Source organism: Esox lucius, chromosome 11, assembly GCF_011004845.1.
Source record: "Esox lucius isolate fEsoLuc1 chromosome 11, fEsoLuc1.pri, whole genome shotgun sequence".
Lineage (NCBI taxonomy): Eukaryota > Metazoa > Chordata > Actinopteri > Esociformes > Esocidae > Esox > Esox lucius.
Genome location: NC_047579.1, coordinates 50404249 through 50430859, shown reverse-complemented (window position 1 = coordinate 50430859; position 26611 = coordinate 50404249). Strand labels below are relative to the sequence as shown.

The window sequence follows — 26611 nt, the reverse complement described above, 5'->3', positions numbered from 1 at the left end:
TTAGTTCCCAGATTTTTGACCTTTTTGATGGTGTCCAACATGTTCAATACCAATTGTATTGAATTGGTAATATTAAACATAATTCATATTGCCACAATCATACTTTGGAGTTAGGTTTTGTCCCATGGGGTCCATTTTGTGGGTCTAATCCTCAATCCTTGATAATCCTGGTCCTGGAGACAATCTGTTTTACATTTGCTGACAAAATGACTAACTCGCCTGGACCACAACCAAAGACTATCCAAGGATGTCGGAGAGTATACATTTGTTAACAACCTAACCAAGGATCAAGACTTAGCCCTGCCTAATTCCTTCCATGTGATCGTACCTCTAAAAATTAAACAAATGCGCAAAAAGAGACAATAACAACTCTGTTGTGATCACTTGACAGGGGAGACACCTGTCTCATAAAGAAAAGGGCTGTAGTGTTTAACTGAATAGTTGGATAACTGCTGTGACTGACACTTGATCATGAGCTGAATCTAATGATGTGCGAAATACTTTTATTTATGGAAAGTCATCAGACCGCCGGTTTCATTATAGTAATCATTATGTTCAACTTGTAGTATTTTTAATTAGATCTATAATGCAATTGTGGAACTTCACCAGATGCTGAACTTCACGTTTGCTTTTCCACAGTCAATCACTGCGATCAAGCTATCCAGGGTCAAGCTGTATCACCATGATACCGTATTGCTAGAGTAGTGCCGCACGCTATTTTGTACATGGACTTGAGTGGGAAAGCCTGACCGTACTGTTTCCCATCTACGTCACTCACGTAGCCGTGGCGTGCCTGCAGGCAAATAACATGGAGTCGAGTGTGGTCTCTGCAAGCGGTTAATGGTAAAACATTTGCACTGATGTGATAACATGTAATGTAGCAACATATTCGCGACTCTTAGTGCATTCATGGACAGAGGAAATTCGTTGCTTCGTTTCATATAAAGCATGGAGGACAGTGTGTAAACAAGACCTTTCTTCGGAACACAAGCCATGGCCTGCAGGCCGTTTTCCGTGAGTATTTACAACGCTGTAATAACCGGAGTTATAACATGAAAATATTTAAGATTAAATTAATGTTAATATTCGTAGTTTGTTACATCCATGCTCACTGCCCATGCAGCGATATATATTTGTTCCACCTCGAATTAACCAGCTGCATTTGTATTCATCTTAAGCGAAGCGAGAAGGCCTTAACACGTCTACTTTTGTACGTGGCCATTTGGAAAATGTTATATTTTCACAATGTATCCAGGCATTGTGAAATGGGTCAGACAGTCCCAAAATTGCAGTGGGCTGAAACTATGACGTTACTGCGCTATGCTAGGTGGCACCACATCCCATGCAATTTGTCATAGTAATAGTCACGGTCTCTGTGCGAGTGTGATATTTTGGTTTCTGCTGCCTGCTGTGTTGTGAAAGTTTGAAGAATTCCAAGTAGTAACTCAAATGGCCAACATAATGTGTGCATAATGTGTCCGATAACTTGAATAAGTGACATGCATATTTCTTCAATACCTTGAAATTAGTTGTTTCAAACATGTGCACCACACATGTTTTTCTGGAGTTCTTTTAGCTCTGGGTGATGACAGTTTTACGAAAGCATACCTTGTGTTGGTCTGTCTGGATGTGTGTGTATGTATTTGTGGCTGTATATGAGAACAGGGTAATGGAACACAAAATGTAGACTGAGTGGTCAGTAGTGGGTCGCCATACTGTGCTCACGGGACCATGGAGCCAGAGGGGGACTCTCTCTCCCCCGGGGATTCCTTCACCCCAGTGACCAGCTATGGGCCCCCACCCTCTTTCTCAACACAGGACACCACAACCAACACCTTCCTTAATAGCACCTTACAGGTAAGGGGAATCATACCATGACTACCACATACTGCATTTCATGAAAAAAGGCATTACTCGGGGGGGGGGAAAGTGCACAGTTCAGAATCCAGTGGTCACCAACAGGTTTCAGACAAGCTCACCCTGAGTGGAAACCTATGGTCCAGGGGTGGAGATGGGGACTTTGAGAGGAGCGAAGGCCCCCTGTCCTGGGTGGAACCAGGGAGGAGTGCACAGAGGAGCGTCAGGCCCTCAGCCTTTCCCTCCTCCCTGACCTGGGACTCTGACTCTGAGAAGGAGACACTAGACGGTAGCTATCTCAGGCCTTTTCTACGTCCATGTGTTGTTTTTGTGTCGTGTCAGTTATTTAGGTTATGTGTGTTGTTTTTGTGTCGTGTCAGTTATTCAGGTTATGTGTGTTGTTTTTGTGTCGTGTCAGTTGTTCAGGTTATGTGTGTTGTTTTTGTGTCGTGTCAGTTGTTCGGGTTATGTGTGTTGTTTTTGTGTCGTGTCAGTTGTTCAGGTTATGTGTGTTGTTTTTGTGTCGTGTCAGTTGTTCGGGTTATGTGTGTTGTTTTTGTGTCAGTTGTTCAGGTTATGTGTGTTGTTTTTGTGTCTTGTCAGTTGTTCAGGTTATGTGTGTTGTTTTTGTGTCTTGTCAGTTGTTCAGGTTATGTGTGTTGTTTTTGTGTCTTGTCAGTTGTTCAGGTTATGTGTGTTGTTTTTGTGTCATGTCAGTTGTTCAGGTTATGTGTGTTGTTTTTGTGTCGTGTCAGTTGTTCAGATTATGTGTGTTGTTTTAGTGTCGTGTCAGTTGTTCAGGTTATGTGTGTTGTTTTAGTGTCGTGTCAGTTGTTCAGGTTATGTGTGTTGTTTTTGTGTCGTGTCAGTTGTTCAGGTTATGTGTGTTGTTTTTGTGTCGTGTCAGTTGTTCGGGTTATGTGTGTTGTTTTTGTGTCTTGTCAGTTGTTCGGGTTATGTGTGTTGTTTTTGTGTCGTGTCAGTTGTTTGGGTTATGTGTGTTGTTTTTGTGTCGTGTCAGTTGTTTGGGTTATGTGTGTTGTTTTTGTGTCGTGTCAGTTATTCAGGTTATGTGTGTTGTTTTTGTGTCGTGTCAGTTGTTCAGGTTATGTGTGTTGTTTTTGTGTCATGTCAGTTGTTCAGGTTATGTGTGTTGTTTTTGTGTCGTGTCAGTTGTTCAGGTTATGGGCTTTCCTGTGTGTTGTTCGACCAGTTAAACGTGGGGTATCGCCCACACCTGTGTTTGTTTTCACCTCCAAAGTGTGTAAATTGTCACCCGTGTGCTTGTATTGTCTCTCACTGGGGAATGACTACTTGACATCTTTGGCTGTGAATTTCCCCGTTGGTCGGCCGACCAGTGATGTTCCCGTTGTTGTCTGTTTTGTCACGTTGTGTGTCAGAGGAGGAGCTACAGCACTTTTCTAATCCTCATGGTCTGGCCGCTCACAGCCCAGGATCCCCCTCTTCTGGACTGAGGTGAGATAGCGATAACGTGGTCTGTCCATGGAACACATTTTGTTAATTTCTGTTTTGAGAGCAGTTGTTGGTATTGGAAAACAATTGTTTGATGAATCTGGGCAGAATAATCCCAAAAAAAAAAAAAGAAATCTTAGTGATCAGGTGATCATAGATCAGGTCAAACTAATTGTAATCTGAAAGATTTAGGCCTGTGGTTTGTAGGGACTGAAATGCATCAGAATTGTTTTGGGAAATTCATCAAGTAATAACTAGAGAACATATGCATTGACGCAATTGCAATTATGTCACAGTCCTTTTAACATGTCCTACACTGCCTGTGAATGTGGTAGACGGTAACAGAAGATGTGTATGTGCTCCTCAGAACCCCAGCTCTAAACCTAGAGCCAAATGCGTAAAACAGTAAGTGCTCTATATGTGGTAGTCATTAAATAGCAGACTGGAGATAACTAGTAACGGATATTCCACAGACTGGCAGACATTCCTCCACGGACAGATGCTGGTTCATGGACTTGGATTTGAGAATGGCAGTGAAGTGTCAGTGAATCAGAAAGGGGAAATAAAGTCAGACACATATTAAGGTTAGGTGCAAATGTGTCTCTGTTTATTTTGTCCAGACCTGAAAGTGACGATGACCAAGCACCTGAAAATCTAGAGTCCTTACTCACCGAGACAAACATACAGAGCCCCATGGAGCGGCAGGACCAAGAACAAACTAGCACACACAGTGGGGAGCCAAATGAAGCGCAGCCCAGTTCAGTGGAACGTAAGCATAACGGAGGGCTATCGAGCATGTAATAAAACATAGCCTTTTCTCAAAACCTCCTTTTTTCTAATGGCCTTTTGTCTCCTGACAATCCACAGTGTTAGACGACGGAGTCTGGAATGTTTCAGAGAAAGCTGAATTGTTTCAGTCCAAAGTTAAACCAAAGGAGGTGTGCCACGTGAAGGAGGAAAGAGAGGAAGAGGACATCCCCGATATGGACAAGGAGCTTGAGCGGGATGTTTACACCTTTCCTGGGGACTCCGACCCAGACAGCCCCCCTCCGGCACCCTGGGCCCACTGCACCTTCATCCAGCGCCGCAAGAAGAAGAGGGCCTTGCTCAGGCCCTTCTCTGGCCAGTGCGCTTGGGAAAGCACCTCAGGGGCTGGGAGGAAAGCAAGGGGTGCGTGTCCAAAAGCAGGGAGCGTGGGCAGTGTAAAGGTGAGTGGAGGGGTCTACGACTTCAAGGAGGAGGAGGAGGCTGTGGAGAAGCCTGAGGAGGTGGAAGACGGGAGTGGAACAGTAGAAGGTGGAGTGGGGGAGCTAAGTCAAGAGATCTACACCTGTGTGGAGTGTAGTATTTACTTCAAGAAGCAGGTCTACCTTCAGGAGCACATGGAAGAGCACAGTCTGAGTAGGGAGGGCAGAGGAAAGGGTGGCCGTTTTCGATGTGTGGAATGCGGGTGGAACCTGCCAAACAGGCTGGCGCTGGCAGACCACCACAGACGACACCAGGAGTCTCGGCAGAAAATCGTGGAGGAGATCGGGAAGCTGAGCGGTGGCGGGAAAGCGGAGAACACGCTGGGCGAGCAGATGAAGGTAACCGAACCTGCCCGCCCAATCCAACGTCCGTTGGTTGCTCCAGTTACAATAACAGTCCCGGATTCGGTACCCGTACCTGTCGGGGCCTCAGTCAAAGCTCAAGTCAAAACCCCAGTCAAAGCAAAGGTCAAAGTACCAGCCAGTCGTCGCTTTCTTTGCCTCAAGTGTGACTTCAGTACACGCACCTCCCAAGCATTGGCCAACCATGCCAAAACCCACAACAGAAAACCCTCTGGTCTGCAGCGAGCCTCTCCGCGATTTCAACCAAAGCTCACGCTCGTGGAGCCACCTGGACCTTCCCGTGGTGGGGCCTCCACTTCTCTCACCTGTGACCAGTGTGCCTTCCAGGCCTCCAGTCAAATCGCTTTGAAGAAGCACCAACACCTGGCTCACTCCGCCCAGACCTCCATCAGTGGTGACGGGCCTGAAGAGATGGGCTATCCAGGGTCCCCAATAGATTCCTCCTCGACACCAAGTTGTGAAAATGTTTCTAAGCACGTCCCTCAAACCGAGGGCCAAAGCCAGTCGAAGGCCTGCAGGTCTTCTGTGTCTAATTGGGTCCCAGCGGAAGAGGACAGTGGCACACAGTCCCAACCAACCAATGATGCTACAGCTCCCCAGTGCAGGGAGGTAGCCTTCAAGACCATCGGGAACAAGAGAACCAATAGGAGAGGAAGGGTGGGGACAGAACACCTCCGGCCAATTCCCAGGCTGGACTGCAGGCCATCTGATAGCCAAGATGCACAAAGCCAGAGCCATAGCAATGACCTGGCAAGCGAGATGACCAGAAAAGAAATGGTTGGGTCCAAACCGCTCACCAGGGCACGATCAATCCGAGGTGAGACAAAGATGCAACAAGTATCCTCTCAAACCATCTTAAATACAGAAAGAAGCCAATACTTTAGACAGTCTTTAGTGTCTCACATATTCCACTACTCTCATGCTAATGTACAGACTAATCTTTCATTTTTGTTACACTAGACAATGGCCACACTAAATGCATATCTGTATAAAATAGTACTCTAATGTTCTACTATTTTAACAAACCATATGCAGTGGGAAATCCTAGGGTGCATTCTAGTTCTATAGGTTAGAAAGTGTGTCGTGTTTGTGTGTCAACCTTTCACTGGTACATTGGAACATAGTGGTTAGATAATGTGGTTGTTTCATTATGTGTAATTATGGTGTTTTATGTAGTTTATCGCCATGGAATCAATCAAATGTGTCCGCTATAGTTGACACATTTGATTGATAGATGGGCCAATATAAACAAAATAACAATGGAGACCTATCTCATATTTGCAAATAATAGTTTCAATTAATAGCTTGGCTTCAATATGAAGATAAATACATAATCAAAAGTATTTGGACAGTGAAACATATTTTTTAATTTATAATTCTTCTGACTCTGAATTCCAGCACTTTGGATTTGATATGATACAGTAATACAAATGAAGTTAACCCTGTACTAGTCCTATTTAGCACTTAGTCGCATATTCTTTGCAAGGAATTACTGCCAATGTCTGCAACCCATGGATATTACCAGGCGCTGGGTATGTTCCTTGGCCATCTTCAGTTACGACTTGTTTCTTGGCCTTTTTACCTTATTTCTTGTCTTCAGCATGTGAAAGGCATGCTTAACTGCATTCAGTTTGTGAGATTCACATGGACAGTCACGAACATTATACATTTTGACCCTGAAAAACCTCTTGCTATCCAAACTCAGTGTTTCTGGGGTCCTTATCCTGCTGCATGATCAAGCACTGTCCAGTGAGTTTAGAGGCATTAGGTGGGATCTGAGCAGAACATACAGCTCCGGAAAATAATTTATTTCCTTTCCAAGAAGGTTGAAAATGAAAGTTTTGAGTGAGGAATTGAACGCTTCAAATTGAACGCTTCTGTTCCTCACTCAAAACTCTCCTTTTCAACTTTTTTGGAAAGGATAGATAAAGGTGCGGTGGTCTCTTCATTTTTTCCGGAGCTGTATGTGTGTTTGCACTTCAAAATGGTGCAGCTGACTGTCAGCAGTTCCATCAGTAACACCAAGTAAGCTTGTTCCAGGGTCATAGAGCCATACTGACCAAAACAACACCACCACAGAGCCACAGCCACCATGTCTCTTCCTTTCTGTCTCTCCTTTCCTGCTGTGATTTCTAAATGGGTTGTCCGATATTGCTGGAAATACCACAAATTAAAGCTCAAAGTTTTCTCTTTAACGTCATGGTTACTGTATTATTTTAGTGTGCCACAAAACGTAATTGTCCAAATACTTTTGGAAATATAATGTCTAGGTCTTCTGTAAATTTCAAAATATCATCAAAACATATATGAATTATTGACATGGTCTAAAAACAAAGTGACATTTTTGTTTTATGCTTTTTATTGATATAGACAGAAACTGGGAAAGGTGGAGGGCTTGCTTAAATAGCAATGGGGCAGAATCACACCCATGCTACAGCAGTTCATGTGTGCCAGAGTCTGTGGTATAGACTGATAGGCCACAGATAGGTCTTCATGATGTGAGCAAAACAAATTATAAATATTTCTATAGAATAGTGCGATTACAATTTTTCTTTGTGATATAGATCCAAAACATTTTGTGGATTGTTTGATTCATAGAAATATAAATACAACTCTGGAAAAATGTAAGAGACCACTGCACCTTTTTCTTTCCTTTCCAAAAAAGTCAAAAAGGAAGGTTTTGAGTGAGGAACAGAAGGGTTAAAATTAAGAGACCACTGCAAATTGAACGCTTCTGTTCCTCACTCAAAACCTTCCTTTTCGACTTTTTTGGAAAGGAAAGATAAAGGTGCAGTGGTCTCTTAATTTTTGCTGGGGCTGTATATCTAACAGTGAGGAGGAAGACCTCGCCAAATTGACAGGGGGCGGAGCTTTTGTGTAGGGAGTACCTAAAAACAAAACTATAAAACATACATTACACATGGCTGAGATGTTTCAAACATATTGCATGCTCTTGCTACATGAATATTGCACATGTCAGTTTAGAGATTTAGATGTGATGTAACTGTACAGTCCTAGTCACGCACATATTGATCAACCAAAAGGGAGAGCGTCCACTCAGCGCTATACTGCTCTAACCATATAGATGTGCACATTGCATGGTAACATTTTCAACATTTTAACCAGACTTAATTTAGAGGACGGGAGGGTGTGTTTAGTTTGAATGAAATGAAAGAAAATGTGTTTCATATTTCTCCAAGTACAAAGTTTACAGGCACATTACTCACATGGACTGAGTGCGTCACAGGTCTGTGCACAGTAGGTTATGTGGCTGCCTGCGCTGCATTCTTTGGCCCTGTGTGAAATATCTGTACCAGCGCTGCCTGAAATCACTACTTCACATTGCATTTTTAGGACGCACCTCAAATATTTCCAACCTTCCCATCTGAGCTAATATAAGACTTATAAATTAGCAGTCCATGGGCAACCACACAGAGCACTGGAATTACCGTAATGGCGGCTGAAATAGGGCCCCTGTGGGTATTCACATTGTTTTCACTTGCATGGCTTGTGCTTCATGCATGCGCACTGTTAGACAGATACCTACCACCACAAGCAGATCAGTCACTGGGTTTGGGCGTCACTGACTATGCCCAGCAGTACCTGTCGGGCTCTTAACTGAACCTGGGTCGCCCGTTGCTTCCACTGCAGGCCTGGTGGAGGTGCCCGCCCTGGCCATGCAACTGAAACGCACTTTCACAGCCAGCCTGCGGGGGGCAGCAGAGCACCTGGGGCTGACTGAGGGGCAGCAGGCCCACCTAAGACACTCGCTCCCCCTTGTCCTCACTGAGCCCCTCGGCTTTGACTGCCAAACTCCTCTCTCTTACCTTGGCTGCTGGGAGCGAGGCGAGGCGATGGGTGAGTGACAGGCTGAGATCTTAGAGTAGCCACCTGGCACACAGTGATGCATGGCTCCCATCACCAAATCCAATGTAGTCCACCTTATCTTCCTAGTGCTCTCTTCTAATCGTTATAGAGGCTCAGTTGTTAGGTGGATAAATGTCTGTTTCTTTTCACCCCCCCCCCCCAATGCACCTTATCACTGTTGTTTTTTTTTCATGTTGCGTTTGTGTGAATGTCCTCTATAGTGCCGTTTCCACCCTGGTTCTTAAAAGAGAACAACAGCCACATGATCACCCGCCTGAAGTCCCCGTCCATATGAGAAGTGCCCACCTTCTGAAACAAAGGAATAGTGACAATCTATTGTAACCTATTGAAACAGGGAGTGCAGTGCATTCACCTCCCTAATTTTCTTGGGACTGTGCATCGTGGATATATATGTCTGAGACAGGGGCAGGTCACTTTCAGAAAAGGTCACTTCATTTGGAACATTGTGTTTTTGGAAGAGCTTGGCCATTTTAATGCAGTGATCATGTGAATGATGTTCCCCTTTAAGGGTCTTTGAGTGTGATATTAGCATCTTAGTATTAATTGTATCCTTGATGTGTCATTTTAGCATGTAGCTAATTTATTTCATGGGATGAACCTAGGATCTGCTATTACAGATTGAGCCACGTACTGGCACAGCAAAGAATCTAGTATTTTTTGTATTTGCGTTATTAGGATCCCAGTTAGCTTAAGCAATTACAAAGGTTAATCTTCCTGGAGTCTGACACAAACAAGACATAACAGACAGAAGTATAAAACGTACATGCATTTATGAACAATACCTTGAAAGTATTCAGACCCCTTAACATTATCCACATTGTATAGTTTATTGGACTTAATTTATAATAGATACTTTTTCTGTTAATCTACACACAGTGCCCTATAATGATGAAGTGAAAATACAAACCTTTTTTCAGTACTTTGTAGAAGTGCCTTTGGCGGTGATCATAGGTTCATGTCATCTTGGGTATCCATCTACTAGAGTTGCACACCTGAATTTGGGCAGTTTCTTTCATTCTTCCTTGTAGATCCTATCCATCTCTTTCAGATTTAATTGAAATTGTCAGTGAACTGCAATCTTCAGGTGTTCCCACAGCTTAGGCTGGGCCACTCAAAGTCATTCACGGTCTTGCCCCTCCAGTGTTTTCCTGGCTGTGTGATTTGGGTCACAGGCCATCTGAAAAATTGACCCTATTCTGAGGTCCTGTGTGCCCTGGCTAAAGATTTCTTCAAGAACCTGTTTTGCTTCAATAACTTTTGCTTTGCTCATCCTTCCAACAGTCCTGACCTTGCTTTCAGTCCCTGTTGCTGAGAAACATCCCCATAGCATGATTCTCCCACCATCATGCTTCACCGTAGGGACAATATTATCTAGGTAATGAGGGGGACCTTGTTTTCGTCAGATGTAGTGCCTGGCATCCAGGCCTAATAGTTCTGTTTTGGTTTCATCAGACTGCTTCAGGCAGCATGTCATATACCATTTACTGAGGACTGACGTATGTCTATCTACTTTGCCATTAAGGCCTGATTGATGGGAGTGCTGTAGACTGGTTCTCCCGTCTCTGCAGAGAAGTTCTGAAGCTCTGTTAGGGTGGCCATTGGGTTCTTAGTCACGTTCTTGATCAAGGCCCTTCCTTGCCCAGTTACTTTGTTTGGTCAAACACCCAGTTCTAGGACATGTGTTGGTGGTTCCAATGATGGAGCCCTCTGTGCTCAAAATATAATTGTAATCACGTTTTAAGTCTGTATCACAACACGATGTGGAGAAATTAATGGGTCTGAATACTTTGTGGTGGCATTGTAAATATTAATGATATTTAAAATACCTGATAGGTACCATTTAACATTCAGTATGCATATTTACAGATCAGTATCTGTCCAGTCAGATTGTCAGTTTCATCATATAATATTTAAAATGTTTTCTTGAACATGAACGTACTTTCAGCATGGGACACACAAGTTTGTAAGGTGTTCTGTTCAGTGGTGTGTCTGCATATAACTGCTGGATTGTGAGGGTTTTAACCCTTTTCTAAAATGGTCGCTCTAACCCCTCCGCTCAGCCTCATGCTTCGTCCCTTTCCTTCCTGTTGTAGAGGACTCTTCTCTAAAACAACAGAGCTTAGTCACATGCTACTCAGAAGGAAAGCCTGCAGAGGAAGAGGAAGAGGAGGATGAGGAGCCAAAGGCTGTCTTCAAAAAGAAGAGCAACAAGGTTTTTGCTGCTGAAAATGACGGCGATGTCGACCACGATGGGCATAACGACGACGAAGAAGAAGAGGAAGAAGAGAAGATCCGGCGTTTCCTGGCGGAGGGCGTGTCAGACGAGGACTATGAGGAGATGGATGACGAGACTGGGACCCTGAAGAGAGTGGAGAGGAAATGCCCGTACTGCCCTGACCGCTTCCACAATGGCATCGGGCTGGCCAACCACGTGAGGGGCCACCTCAACCGGGTGGGCGTTAGCTACAACGTGCGCCACTTCATATCCCCTGAGGAGGTCAATGCCATTGAAAAGAAGTTTTCCTATCAGAAGAAGAAGAAAAAAGGTAGCTTGAATCTCTATTATGGCTTTGTTACAGCCTTTTCTGTTCTGCGCTGCAGTTTATTTGTAATTCACCATGTAATCAGGTGACAATAGGTATCGGTCCGGGTGGACTTGCTGGCCTGCAGATGGTCAGCGAACTGATAACCACATACGTGCCTTTCTCTCATCAGTTGCCAACTTCGACCCGGACACGTTCAGCGTGATGCGCTGTGAGTTCTGCAGTGCTGGCTTCGACACCCGGGCGGGCCTGTCCAGCCACGCCAGAGCCCACCTGCGGGACTTCGGGATTACTAACTGGGAGGTGACCGTCTCGCCCATTCACATCCTCCGAGAGCTCTTCTCCAGCCGCCCTGACCTGGTCCTCCCCATGGCCCCCCCACACAACCCAGCCTCAGACGAGGAGGACGAGGACGAGGACCCGGAGACGGATAAGGAAGAGCCAGGGGGAGTGGAGGAGGGTGAAGAGACAACAGGTGCCTCAGTCTCGAACCTGCCTCCCTCGTCGCCATGTCAACCTTGGAAGAAAGAGAGCAGCGTTAGTGAGCCTGAAGGTTTGTTTGTGTGTATATATGTGTGTGTGTGTCTCTTGTGTATACTATGGACTGGCCTTTTATAATTGCATTGAGGTTTATCAGTAGGACATCGTGGTCTGGCTGTGATTTGACTGGTTGGTACAATAGGTTGGGGTTGGTATGAAATTACTAAGACTTGCAAAGTAATGTCTTGGTGCCGAATGTGGTAACTCAGTCATAACTAGAGAGGCTATGTAATGCACAAGGGAGACTGAATGATGAAATCAATTCTGTGCAATCGTTTTGCAACTGCTCTGTATTGGATATTAGCCTGATGTAGCACTTTGACCGTTGGTGTTGTAACTCAGTTCCCTGGTTGTGAGACTTGTATGATGCAGCAGACTGCTTGTCTATAATGAACTGCAGTATTTAGGACTAAGTATTAGTGTAAATCAAATATATTAGGAGAGCTCCAGATACCAATAGTTGATGTGGCGCTCAGTGTAATTGTCCCATTCTCCGCCTCTGCTCGATTGGTCACGCCTTAGCTTAGTGTGTATGGGGGCAAAATGGCTGCTTCCACCTCCCCGCAGACACAAACAATAGCGGAAAAACTGCCTGGCTTTAGCTGCCTGGAGTCCGATGCACTGCAGCTACTGACCGGTGAGTACCACGCACCGTAACGATCGAGGCATCCGTGCCCTTTAAACATTGGCTTAATTGTTGCACGTAGCAATGTAACCCGCATCGCTTACTGTCTGTCAAATTTGTCGCCAGACGCCATCAAAAACTCAAATCTTATGAGACCATAAAATCACTGTCGCGGACTAAAGGTGAGACACACAAAGTCAGTGTATTGGCTAGAAATGCTTAATTCTTGTAATTGTTTGGGAGTTATACCACTACAATCACGTGTGCTGGAATTTGTTTTTGCAACATTTTGTATAGACTGTCAGATATTTCTTCTGTGTGATTTATTTTGAGCGCCTGGAATGACGTTCAGTATTTTCAGTACTGCAGGATTTCCAAATTTACCTACAGTTACCAAATCCTCGCCATTTTACTTTCCTTGATTACCATGAATGTGGTTGCTCTTGTTGTAATCTTAATGAATGTATTGCTTCATGCTTATAATACAGGAATAGCGTGCTACAGTAGTAAATCTGTTATCATATCGAAACTTATTTAAATCTTAAAATAAATCCCAGTGTCACTTATAAGAGTCCGTTTACTTGTTACTGTTGAACGAAGACTCAAGACGAAATTGTGCAACTTATTTTTCGTAGTTTTAAGGTAGAATTGTGTTGCAGTGGTCCCATTTTTGATGATGCAAACAAAGCGTGAAAAATCAAAGGTGTCACATTCTCTCTGTGTGCGCAGACAAGATCAACTGACAAGCGCAGAGCCGCCCACCAGACAAAAAGCATTGTCTACACACGTCGCTTATGATTGATCGTTTTGTCGCAGAAAATGGTAGTTCTGTCCCAGAAATGCACCATAGCACTGAAAGGCATGTGTGGTTATTACAAAATGTAATCTACAGCAAGAAAACGAAATGTGATTATAACAGGTGATTTCGGTCATTTTATTTATCAGACCGTTTCTGAAGCACTGATAATTTGTTAGAGCCCCGCTGGCTTTTGAATGGCATAGTATCTTCTCTACTATAACAGTTGAATATTCATTCTTTTTGTATTAATACGGAAACATTTTGATTTCATTTTGCCTATAATATATTTATATATTATTCTGTTGTTAGTTCATGAAACAAATCCTTATGCATTTTTTATTTTATTACTAGTTTGATCCAGCGATCACCAATCAGGTCAATTAGTCATTTATGACATTATTTTGGTGTATGTTTCAGGTGGGGAGGAGGAGGAGCAGATGCCAGTCCTTGACAGTTTGACCTCCAGTCCAGGTAGGAAGAGGCTGTTTTCCCATAACCTAGAAAGCCCTTCCCTTAGGGATAAAGATGACATCAAGGGTGAGACCGAACCACACATAGAACGAGATGAGACACAAAGGTCCCCAAGGATCCGCAGGCTTTGTTAGGTGGCAGACAGTTGTATATCTTTTTGTCCCAGTAATTATTTAAAAGCTGTACGTTGTGGAATAAAACACCAAAATGCTAAACTGTGAATTGAAAAAAAAACTGTAAATTGGCATTAAGTTGCCTAGATGAATTGAGTCCTTGTTCTGTTTCTGTGTGCCGGCCACCTGGACACCTCCCCTTCCTTTCTCACTGTGGCCCCCAACGTGTTGTAGGGTCCAACTTGCTGAAGTGTGAGGTGTGCAGTGCCCCCTTCGAGACCAGGCGGGGCCTTTCCAGCCATGCCCGCTCCCACCTGCGTCAGCTTGGCATTGGCATGTCGGAGAGCAGCGGGGCGCCCATCGACCTCCTCTACCAGATCACTAAGGAGCGCAGTCTGGACGGGCATTTCCCGCCTCCCTCCCCCCGGTCTCCTGCCACCAAGAACACACCTCGCTCCTCGCCTGCCCCACAGGAGGAGAGCTGTGAAGACACGGACGTAGACGAGAAACCCATCCGTCTCTCCATCCTGGCCAAAGCGGTGAAAGTGCCAACGTCCTCCACCCCGTCCCCCGTGGCCTCCCCCGCCCCCCCCCTCCTCCATAATCAGGTCCTGCTCGCCCTCTCCCGTAGTGAGGAAGGCCCCAATATCCTCCCTGCTGCCAGTGTCCTCCCCCCTGCGCTGTCTGGACCATAAGCCTGGTGGGATGAAGGGCACCGGTTCTAACCTCACTGCCAAGCCCTTCTGGGCCCCACAGGAGACCGATGCCCCTCTCAACCTCAGTAAGTGTGTCTGTGCTCCCTCTCTCTCTCCCTCTCTCTCTCTCTCTCCCCCTCTCCCTCTGGTCCCCTTCTGATTAATGCGTAGGTTGGAAAGGTGTCTGAAGTCCAGTCATCCCTAATAAGTCCATACCTTTCCTGATCTGCGCAGCATTGGAGGTGGACCCCAACAAGGACATAGTGTGCCAGCTGTGTGGTGCCTGGTTCGAGACGCGGAAGGGCCTTTCCAGCCACGCCCGAGCCCACCTGCGTCACTTTGGTGTCGAGTACTCCGAGTCTAAAGGCTCCCCCATTGACCTCCTCAACCAGCTCATCCACACGGATGACTTCAAGCACAGGGCCAGTGCTCTGCAGCCCGAGGGGCTCAGGGGTAACGCAGGCCTCTCTTCCCCCAAACGCTCTCACCTCGCCTCCACCTCACCCCACTACAGAGGCAGCAGCACGGGGGACAGGCATGGTTCCAAAGCTACCTCTGCCTCAGCTTCCTCAGTGTTTGGCCCGCCCCCCAAACGTCCCAAGTCCTCCCAGTTACAAGTCTTCCGTCTGAGCGGTGGAGAGCTCCTGCCCATACCCCACAGTGAGTTTGTCTTCACACGTTCTGGTGGATACTACACTCATTCTCCTGTTCTCAGTAACATGTGTTGCTTGTCAAGTCGAAAGTAATCTCTCCCCTCCATCTGTCCGGAAGGTGAACCCGTGAAGGAGATCGGCTGTGAGTTCTGCGGGGAGTACTTTGAGAACCGCAAAGGCCTCTCCAGCCACGCCCGCTCCCACCTGCGCCAGATGGGCATCACGGAGTGGTCGGTCAACGGCTCCCCCATAGACACCCTGAGGGAGCTGATCACACGCCGAGGCCTCCCCTGTGCCCTGCCCCTCAAGCCCCTTACGTCTCCTCCTCCATCACCAGGGCCGCCTCGCTCTCCCATGTCCTCCTCCTCCTCGCCGAGCCTCCTGAGTCGCCTCCCGTTCGCCTTCGCCCACCCGCCCAGCCGCCAGTCCACGGTCCGTAAGATGAGCTCCGCGCCGTCGTCCTCCGCGGGGCTCATAGTGAAGCTGAAGCCGGAGCCGATGCAGCTGGAGATCTCCGTGCCTGGGGGGGTGGGGGGGGCGTATGCCTCGGAACCACTCAACTGCAGCTGGAGCAGCTCTGACAACATGCTCCCTCTAAACCTGGGTGAGTCCAAACTGGAAGACCGTCTGGTACCCCTTGAGATAAGAATCTGCACCGAAGTGATGCCCTGTTTTTATTTCCTACTGTTTATCTGTGTCTCTCTCTCTCTCTCCCCTCCTCTCTCTCGCGCCGCTCCCTTTGTTCCTCCCGCAGTCACAGCCCACGAGGCGGAGCCCACTCGCGACATCCGCTGTGAGTTCTGCGGGGAGTACTTTGAGAACCGCAAAGGCCTCTCCAGCCACGCCCGCTCCCACCTGCGCCAGATGGGCATCACGGAGTGGTCGGTCAACGGCTCCCCCATAGACACCCTGAGGGAGCTGATGCACAAGAGGGGAGGTGCCTCACCTCCGGGCCCAGGGGTGAAGAAGGAATCCAGCCAGAGGAGCAGCCCCACCTGGGAGTGCCTGGTCGGGGGTCTGGGCTACCAGTCCCCCAAGTTGTCCCGGAAGTCCCCCCTCAACCTGCTGCACTCGGGCTCCCGGCTCCACAAGCACGGCCTGGGGGCGGTAGGCCTCTCCTCCACGCCTCCCGCCGGGAAGTTTTCTGCGGTGTCCCCGCTGGGTAAAAGATCCCTGTCAGAGGAGGGTCGTACGGTGGGGAGATCCTCGCCCCACCCCCAGCCCAAGACCTTCTCGCCCGCGCCACACGACCTCTCCTTCAAAGGGAAGTCCTCTCCGGAAAAGCATGCGGGGGGTCATCTGGGTAAGGCATGACATCACCGCTGACACGCCGAAGAGGCGTGGTCTTCCTCGCTCGCGGTCTCTCAGATCTGACTAATGGCATTTAGGAAAGAACGGCGCTTCATGTCCCGTCAGTTGTGTTTTCGTGGCGTTCGTCAAATGTCTTCAGCTCATGCCTAGCTCTGACTGACGGCAGCCCCCGCCTCCTGTCATCTTCTGGCCCCCTCCCCAGATGCCAGCTGTGAGCTGTGCGGGTTCTACTTCGAGAACCGAAAGGCGCTGGCTAGCCATGCGCGAGCCCACCTGCGTCAGTTTGGCGTGACGGAGTGGTGTGTGAACGGCTCACCCATCGAGACGCTGAGTGCCTGGATGCGCAGCAGGCCTCACAAGGTGGTGGAGATGCACCGTGGCTACATGCAGGGCAGCGCCCGCTCCACCCCCAAAAAGGTGAGGCAGGATTCAGTTCATTTGGCCTGCAGTGGGAATTGAATGTTCCACGTAAAGTGTTTTAAATGTGTTTGCGAAGGCAGTTGTCTTTTTGTATTGATTCAGAGTTAGCAGCAGGACAATGTGCACACAACGCACAGTCAAGCTGCAGCATTGGACCGTGGTTTTTGATTAAATGCTCAACACTGTTCATTCCATTTCTGGGCAGTTTCCTAGTAAACGTATAGAGAAGCAGAGAAAAATCTCTTCTGTATCATCTAGTTTATACAAATCCTAAAATGGAAATCTCTCAGACAAACAGGCAGATTAATAGCGTTTGCCTGTCATGGGTGGCCTACTGGTGGAACAAGTGCAAACTGATTTGTATAATTGTGTGAAAAATGTAGACAGTCTGACTCCAAGGCATACTGAACCATAATATCAGTCGATGAGCAATGGGTTGAGATAAATGCGAGATCCTCATTTGGTGTGATTTACTCTACCAGAGAACATGTGTTCCTTGTTGTCCAGATTCCCCAATAAACTTCTGCCAAGGGGTTAGAAACCTCCCGCCAATTGCTGTTCCTGATAGCTCTGGATTTCCACTTTTCAGAACAGACTTGACTTTAGTAATTCATCAATCAAACAAGTTTATTCTTCAACCAAAACAAGGCAAATAAGGTAATAGAAAGGCTTCAGGGAGTTGTTACCCATTTCTACTGGATGCCTGCCATTGTAAAATAATAGCACTTGTTTACATGGCATGGAAAAGTACACATTTACTTAGTAAAACCCAATAGAAAATAAATTATCTAGTCAACCAAATGCTTTAAAGAAGTACTAATAATTTCTAAACTTCACAGATTTCTGTACCAGTCAACAGAGCAGATCTTACAGTTCACAAAGGCATGCTACAAGCTGTCTGAGTTCTCACTACAGGGAGAGAGAGGGCACTCTCCTCCAGACTAGTTTCAACATATGGAATCTCTTGGGAATCTCTAGATTTTAAGTAAACAACCCTTTTACGGTTTTTAGAACGCTTGGCAAATATAAATCAACTTACCAGCTTGCTCAAACAACACCAGTGACTAAATTGGTTTTACACTGAAAAATATGTTGTCTCCGCCTCCACCATCCATTTTGTGATTTAAATCACTGTCAGATTACTAATCTCGTAGATCAGACAAAATAATCTCGTAGAAGCATATTTCTCCTGTACGGGACACAACAGAATTAGATGTTGACCTAATGGTTGCTATAGAAGCCAGATGGTTGAGGCCCACAGATCGTCGTTTTAAAGAAAGACGTTTCCCTCCCTCCTGATTTAGTGTATTTGTGTCACTGTCGCTCCCCTGTTTGTAAGTTGACACTCACAGACACTAGACGATCTCATCCCTTGCAGTGGGACACATTCAGAGCTATTTGAATGAGGAGCACTCATCCCTCTCTCGACCTCTGTGTTGCAGAAAAGCTGCTCGTCCCCATCGTCCGACTCTGACCTCCCCCCCCCCTTGCACTCCCAGAAACCCTCCTCGTCCCAGTGGGCCGCTCTGGGACTGGCCCAGGCCCGGCGGATTGGCCGGGAGCTCACTGTGGCCTCACCCCGGACAGCAGAGGGCGACGCTGTCAACACACCCCCTTCCCGACTGTGCAACAGCAGCCCCGCCCGCCTCTCCAACGCCCTCTCCCCACATGCACAGGTGGCCCGCAGCGAACTCAACGTACGCCTGCCCCGAGGTTAGTGTGGCGCGCGCACCTTTTCCCACACACACACACACACACACACGTGTCCTCCTCTCGCTCAGCCCAGGTGTGCTCTCCTCCTCTCCAGGCTTTGAGCGGCGACCTCCTAAACATCCATCTCACTCAGAGGGAGGAGAGAGGGACAGTGGCTCCCCGAAGCCCCCCCGCACCAGCACCATTCCCGCCCTGGTGCCCAAACCTCCCTGCACCCCCCTGGTAAAAGTCGTGGGCAAGATTTATAACCTCAAGTGTCGGTGAGTGCCGGTGGAGCCTGGTGATTACCCAGAATACCTCGCTTCCAATGTAGGGCACTGTCTAACTGCTCTGGTCCGGAGAAAGGCTTTTATTGTGAAGGTGACGGAGTGGGAACGACGTGTTCTCCTCTTCTCTCCGCCAGGTTCTGTGAGGTGGAGTTTCAGGGGCCCCTGTCTGTGCAGGAGGACTGGATCCGCCACCTCCAGCAGCACATCCTCAACCTGAACTACAACAAGCCTGCTCCCTCTGCCACGGACCAGCCGGCCCCGGACCCACGCCCGACCCAAGGCCCGGCTGCTACCCCCAGTTTCACCGCAACACCTGACCCCACCTCCGCCCCGCCCCCAATCCACACCACAGCTCCCACGGTGCCCACTCCTACCAGCCCCCCTCCTTCCCCTGTGGCTGCTCCGGGCGTCACGGCCACGCCCATGGCAACAGCCTCGACGGAGCCCGCCCCTACGCCGGCCCCAATCCCGGTCGCCACCACCGCGTTGTAACCCTAATTTCCATTGCCACGCCCCTTTTTGTTCGGTCATGTGACTGCCATGCCGCGTCGTAGGTCTTTCCATCCACTCTGGTTTCTTTTTGCCTCAACACTGGGAACAAGCTGAAGTGTTTTGAGGAGAAGTTTTCTTCCAAAGAGCTCTCAAATCCCAGCCTCGCCTAGGCAGCTCTGCAGACTGTTACGAAGCCCCATCGCCATGGGAACCCGTGCTCTCCGGACCGGAGTGTGCGATTGCGACTGTCCCGGGCTTTGCGGGTGTACCGTTTCTGCTTCATTTTCGCCATGGTTGACCTGAATGTTCAGTTTGTATCGTGGAGCGTTATCCTTCCTGACGCTCAGTGATACCTGAGAGGTCAACTCCACCCTAGTATTGAACTTTGGCCCCTCCCCCGGCTCTAAACGGTGCTTTGCAAAGACCTTAGAGGCTCTACCCATTTATATTTGAATATTTAAATGAGTACATCTATGGCTCCTGCTTTGGTCCCTTAGCATAAGGGTTAAAGCAGTTGAAATAGTGTATTTTATATTCATGCTTAGTCTATGGTACAGACTTAAAGTACGCATTTACACTTTCATTTTGATAAGGCACTTTTAAAGTAGACAATGTCACAGAGCACTTAACTGAATGCCCCATTGATTTGGGGCGATGACAAGGAGAAGGCCCATTGAGAGCAAAGGAAGAAAGCTGAAGTGGAAGCCGCGCCTTCGAGGGACGTCCCATTCACCTTAGTGTTAGACTGACTGGCGCAGTCACACAGTAACTTCTAACTGTCCCTTTTTGTTTTCCGAATGTTGTTAATACACATCTCCTTTGAGATAACTCTGTTATGGCATAGTTCCATGTACCCAGTACTACAACCCACATCAACACTACATTGGCTGCTGTCAATATAACAGCATTTAAGCTCTTATTGAATCTCATCTATTCTTAGATGAAAAGTTCCATAGAACTGTTGAAAGTCACTATTTCAAGGTTCAATGCTGACGTGCAAATGTTAACACTTCTTTCTTGCCTTACCCAAAAACCTTTATTTATTATACATTTGAATTAGGTAAACTAGGTTGTTTTAAGGCTCAATTAGAACATTGGAATGTTTAAAATGATTTCAATGACATACTTTTGTCAAAGTGCATAAGCTATGTGTGTTTGTGTGTGGGTTTTTTTTGTTGCAGAAGAGGTGCATATGTAAATCTGTCAGTGACTTTTTAACTTGAGACAGAGGCAAACAGTAGCTAACACACAGGACCTCTCCGTAGCTGCATTCTAGCTAATCATGGGATATGGCTTAACATTGAGTCTCATCAGGACTTGACTGCAGTCGCCATTCTCTAAGGATGTGCCAAAGAGTGAGTTTACTTGCTGGTCTCGCGTCTGTAAGCTGTTTACATGGAACCTGTTCATTGGGGAGGGCCTCTGCACAGCTACTGAGCAAACAAAGTTCCTCATTGGATGACGGACATTAATTGATTCATCTGGATCCAATGTCTCCCATGTGAACCACAGAGTTGAGCGACTGTTACAGGGACATAAGTAGGCGGCCTTGGCGTCTTTGGACTCCGTTGGCGCCACCCCATTATGAAATCCAGTGTGTGACGCCTGCGAAAGGAGGATGCTTTCTGTCAGAGCTCTGAAACATTGGGGACCTTAAATCCAGACCCGTTACGTATGACCTTTGTTTGGAACAGCTTCTAATGTATGGGCAGCATTGTCATGAAGGTGAGGCTCTGACGCAAATATTGCTTCGGATAAGTGTTCATATTGCCTGCGAAGTGAAGCAATAACTGAAGGGTCCATATGGAAATTAACTTTTCAAGTTAGTTCCAGCATTAAACTATGTTGAAAACATGACTGTTTAACCCTAGCAATCTCCCATCCCTTTTCTGAAATATAGATACGTATATATAACTACATGTACTTACGAAACTGTTGACGCTATTAGAGCTATTAACAGTTTTATTAACAGCTAGTTACAAACAAATGTGATCTTAATTCCTTTTGTCGTGATTTAGTTTCAACCTTCTATGCCATGTATTTTTTTATTGCTCTGTGCATTTCTGTATTTGCGGTTGGGGAAAGTGAACCTAGATGAGTTTTTTATTTTATTTTATCTGTTAGTTAGTTTCTCTAAAATGAAACATTGGTGCTTGTGAGAATGGAATCGTGAGGATGGGGAGCGATTGACAGGAGAGCATTAGTGATGGTCATGTCCTTAGATCAGAGGACTCTAAATACGTCTTTAAATGGGACCACTTTTGCACGTTCAGATTTTTCTCCACCAGTGAGTGTTTACATAGTGATAGTTAGCCTCCGGCAGGTTTGTGACCGTGTTACCGTGTGAGATGAGTAGCCACTGATGTTTAAACAAAAACGAAGTCCTCCTTAAGATAGACTGTCTATATTGCTCAGCTGGTTGGACTGGCTGCATAGGGTTTGCTTGTGTCTGAGTGTGTGAGTGAATGCGTGCGCGTGACGGAGTGTGTGCAGAGCATAGACGGTGATATGATGAAAAGATGAAAGAATTGTACTGTACACAAAGGATTGAGGTTCACGATCAGCTCCTGAACAAACATTAAATGTGATTTCAAACTCAGCCTCTTGTGAATTTAGTCTTCCTTATATTTTATGCCTGATTCTGAATGTCATGTTTTTCTCACAAATGTTTAGGGATACTTTATTAACATTTGTTGGGCCAGCAGGAGGAGCTGTGTGACAAATGTAATACACTATAATCGTCCTGAAGAAGGTCTCTTAAGGGCTCAAACCAATAAAACTTGCATTTATGTAGTTCTTTTTTCCACGGTCACATTACGTAACAGACTGGTCTTGGGTACCGTGTAAAAACCTCAACTGATATCAGGGCCCCCACCCTCACCGTTATCCTTTCACTTTTCAGAATTAAAGTCTGTGGGCATTACATTCATTGAAATATTTGTCTGAGGCTGAATATGAAGAAGCTTATTTTTCTTTTTGTTTCCTATAAATTTGTGATTAAGGCTCTGCTTCCCCACAGCAACTCCCAGCAGACTCAGGAGACTTGAAGTCAAGATACATGGCTTCCTAAGTACATCCGATGTTGTTCTCTGGGCATGAAGTCAATGTTGAATTAAGCACATCCGATGCTATTCTGGTTCATGTTATGCTGCTTTCTGAACCAGGAAACCCAATCTTCAGCCATCTACCTTGATTGCCACTGCGTGCGATCCCTGGTGTAATCTGCGTGCAGGATTCAAACCCCGTTCTCTGAATGGCGTCGCAAACTTCAAGGCAGTTGGGCAGACACAGATCTTCCTGCTTGGAGTTTTTCAGATGGGAGACTAAGTTAGAAAACACCTGCATTTGAGAAAATGTTGGACCTTAATTAGGATCTCTCCGGACACCTCTAATATGCACTGCTATTGGTCTGGTGTCTTTGAGATCCTCTTGGACGTCAGTCAGAATCTGCTTGAACAAGATCTGCCGTTGATTGTCTTGGGAGTTTTGAAGGCAATAACATATTTCTGATGTCTCGTTTACCCCCCCAAAAAATTCGAGATGTTTTGGAAAATGAAAGATGTCCCTTCAACTAAACTATGGCTCTGTGAATTGTCAGACACACTATTTGAAATCTAAAAATCAGGATTCCACATTTCTGAAGCATGGTTGTTCATGGTTAGCCTAACATATCCCAGATCAAACTTGTCCATAGAATTTCAGGAAACAGGCAAGTTTGCTGCACAAATATAACATTTTACAGGCAATTCTAATTAGAGCCTATAGTCACAAGGGATTTGCTTTACTGCAGTGTGTCGGTTAATGCAATAATGTGCACAAACACAAATCACTGAATGTTTTAATCTTATCCATATCTGCCATGTCTAAGCGATAAGTTCCTCTTTAACTACTAGTCCTGTCTGGGGTCATTGTTCCTTCATTTGTTTTTCTTTGTTGAAATATTTTTTTTTTGGGGGGGGGGGGGGCTTGTACAAACACCCAGTGTATTTTGGTTAAAATTCCTCTTTTGCTCTTCTGTTAGTGTGTTCAGTGAAAATGTTTAAAAGTCTGCGGCATAACAACTCTCCCAACATCCTAGGAGAAGGCACACACATAGCGAGGTGACAAATAAGGATGGGATGAGCTGGGAGGAGGTCAGAAGGAGCTGGTCAGAAGGAGCTGGTCAGAAGGAGGTGGCAGAAACAGAGGCTTACTGAGTGGGATCTGCAGAATTGCACATGCTCACATCATGTTTAAAGTGTATCAACTTTCTGTGTAATCACAAATTAATACAAAGATGCAATGACATGGTCTCATCCACCATGTACATAATTTGATGAGACTGATGATATTGGTTCTCTAACATATAATGTTTCATTTGATGACTTTTAAATGCTTGATTGTGTAGTTCTGACTTGATTTGTTGTCCTATAGCCTACTTATGCAGGCAGAGGTTACTGTTTATCAAGAAATAAACTTTTGAAAACAAGGTTAAAAGTATCTAATTTCCTTACATATACAGAGTGTGGTATGCATAATGGAATTACGATTATAAAGTGATTCTTCAAATTGTCAGGGGACATTCAAGCAATGGCAAAAGAAAAGGGGTGGCTCCACCATAAACCAGATGGACGTGACAGTGCCCATTTTTACGGCCCATTATGAAGATGTAATCTGTCTTGGATTTATTTAGTTGCGTTTTACCCGTCTTGTGTGTTTTATAATGCCAGATGGAATAGGATTTTCTTTTGTATTGAAGCTGATGTGTTCTAGCGTTGAATGTCAAGCCCTAACTTTCCTGGATCAGTGGAAACCGAAGGGACCGCTAGGCCCGTTTTCCTATTGTCCCAGGCTAGATCTTGTCTTGGTTTGGTCCCTCCTTTTGTCTTGGTCTTGGCTCATACTCGATTTCATCCTTTCTTGGTCTTGACTCATACTCGATTTCATCCGCTTTTGGTCTTGGCTCATACTCGATTTCATCCTTTCTTGGTCTTGACTCATACTCGATTTCATCCGCTTTTGGTCTTGGCTCATACTCGATTTCATCCTTTCTTGGTCTTGCCTCATACTCGATTTCATCCGTTCTTTGTCTTAGCTCATACTCGATTTCATCCTTTCTTGGTCTAGACTTGATTTCACTTTAGGAGGTCTCAAACAGAGCTTTGGTGACAAGAAATGTCTGCTAACCATTTGATAATAAATGAATAGAACAGGAAACTCTTGTAGACTGTCAGTCTGCATTATGTGGTACTGCTTGACAGAAGTGTTATTGTCACATACTAGGGTGCATTGACAACATGCGTATCTCACTGGATAACAGCTAATTCAATTCTCTCATTATATAGAACTTAGCAAAAATGCAGGTGAAACATCAACATAGGGTTAGATACACTGCCAAAGTGTGTCAAGGAGCTAGCCTGTGACTTCCTGGCCCAGCCACACTATCTCCATCATTTGTTGACATAGGCCTACAGTGTAGCTTGGCATGAAGAGTATCAGCTGTTTGGACGCAATGTCTCCAGTGGCCCAGAGAGCATTCATCAAATAGCATTATCTGAGTGGGCAGTCTGACAAGGTTTCTAAATAGAAAGTGGGAAGACGAAACCCTCAGCATGTGCATTGCTCTTTGATGCAGCCCGGCATCCGAGTGTGAAGAAGGCCTGCTCTTTGTCACAAATGAGCCTCTGCGCTGTCAACCTGAGCCTGTGTTTTTCTCTGAGGATGTCCAGTCCTTTCATCACGCCTCCTCTTCCCAGCATCATATCCAACTCCCAGCATCATATCCAACTGAAGGTGTACTAGACATTTCCGGCGTATTATCTTATTGGATGAACCGACATAAAAATGTGTTGCACTGCGCCCCCCCCCCCCACCCCCACCACCCCCTTCTCTACTAGTGCTAAGACGCCCATCTGAATTTCTAACAAGAAGTCTGACTGGACTTCAGGACTGTAAGCTTACTGGCATTGTCACTGACCCCTATATGGAAACAGACCATCAACTCATAGGTCATAGCATAAGGACCTCTCTGAAAAAATTTCCCCAAATCTCCCAGCCCTGCACTAAATGAAGGGAAGTTGAAGGTGATCCAAGCTTTCATTAATGACCTGGCTGCTACCCTGTTACAGCTCTCTTTTTCATGCTCGCTCCTCTTTTTGTCTCTGTAAGTTTAACACAGGAAGCAATGTTTATGCCGGCTTCATGCTGAACTTGTGACTTGTAGCGAAAACACTGCAATCTGTTTATAGAGAAACACTCTGCAGAGTTTTTTGTCTGAGGAAAGCATATTTGTTTGGAGAAGATAGTGTTCTGTTTAAACAAAACTGAGTGAGAAACAGCATCGCCTCATCACTTAAATTTAGTACATTATCACAAGGTCCTCTTACGTTAATTAAGGTATGCTATAGCTTCCCTGGCTTTAAATGAAATGAAAAATTATTGCTGGCCAAACAATCATATTGTTATCACAGGGCAGACACTATGATCTAGAACGTTTTACACAAGTAAATAGGGTTAATTGCCTTGCAGAATTTGTCTTTTAGCTTGAAGAATCAAAACATTGACCTTTTGACTATTTATTATTATTCTGACCAAAAGCTCAAAGAGCAATTCCGCAGTAAGGTTGACATGAGCATGACCACGCAATTCCCAATAAATAACCAAAAATGAAGGGAACACTTAAATCACACATCAGGCCTTGATGAACTAAATATATTAAGGGGTCAAAATTATGTAATGACATCAGTGGAAACCAAAATCACCAACTGATTGAGGACTTCATTCAAGTAAACAATTGAAATCACAGGCTGTTCCATCTTGTGTGAATTTCATCACGGCAACTCATAATTTGACTCAGTAGTGTGTATGGCCTCTATGTGCCTTTATGCATTCCCGACAACACCTGGGCATGCTCCTGATGAGACGGCGTGGGGTGTCTTGGGCAATCTCCTCCCAGACCTGGATCAGGGCATCAGTGAGGCATCTGGACACTCTGTGGCGCTACTTGGTGGCATTGGATTCACCGATACATAACATCCCAGAGGTTATCAATTTGATTGAGGTCTAGAGAATGTGAGGGCAAGTCAATGGCATCAATGCCTTTATCATCCAGGAACTGCGCACACAGTCTGGCCACATGACGCCAGGCATTGTCCTGTACC

General features: G+C 46.0%; 1 protein-coding gene across 1 annotated transcript; it reads left to right on the top strand.

The window, feature by feature from the left end:
* The first annotated feature begins 787 nt into the window (after positions 1-787).
* si:ch211-194b1.1 (protein Wiz) lies at positions 788-22071 on the top strand. Its single transcript, XM_034295156.1, has 18 exons — positions 788-1014; positions 1666-1857; positions 1963-2146; positions 3216-3333; positions 3951-4099; positions 4198-5757; positions 8592-8798; positions 10922-11374; positions 11544-11924; positions 13753-13806; positions 14154-14612; positions 14849-15274; positions 15386-15871; positions 16022-16570; positions 16781-16995; positions 18441-18711; positions 18806-18971; positions 19115-22071. The coding sequence occupies exons 2-18, from the start codon at positions 1732-1734 to the stop codon at positions 19470-19472; spliced, it is 6162 nt and encodes a 2053-aa protein (XP_034151047.1). The 5' UTR covers positions 788-1014; positions 1666-1731; the 3' UTR covers positions 19473-22071.
* Positions 22072-26611: the final 4540 nt, after the last annotated feature.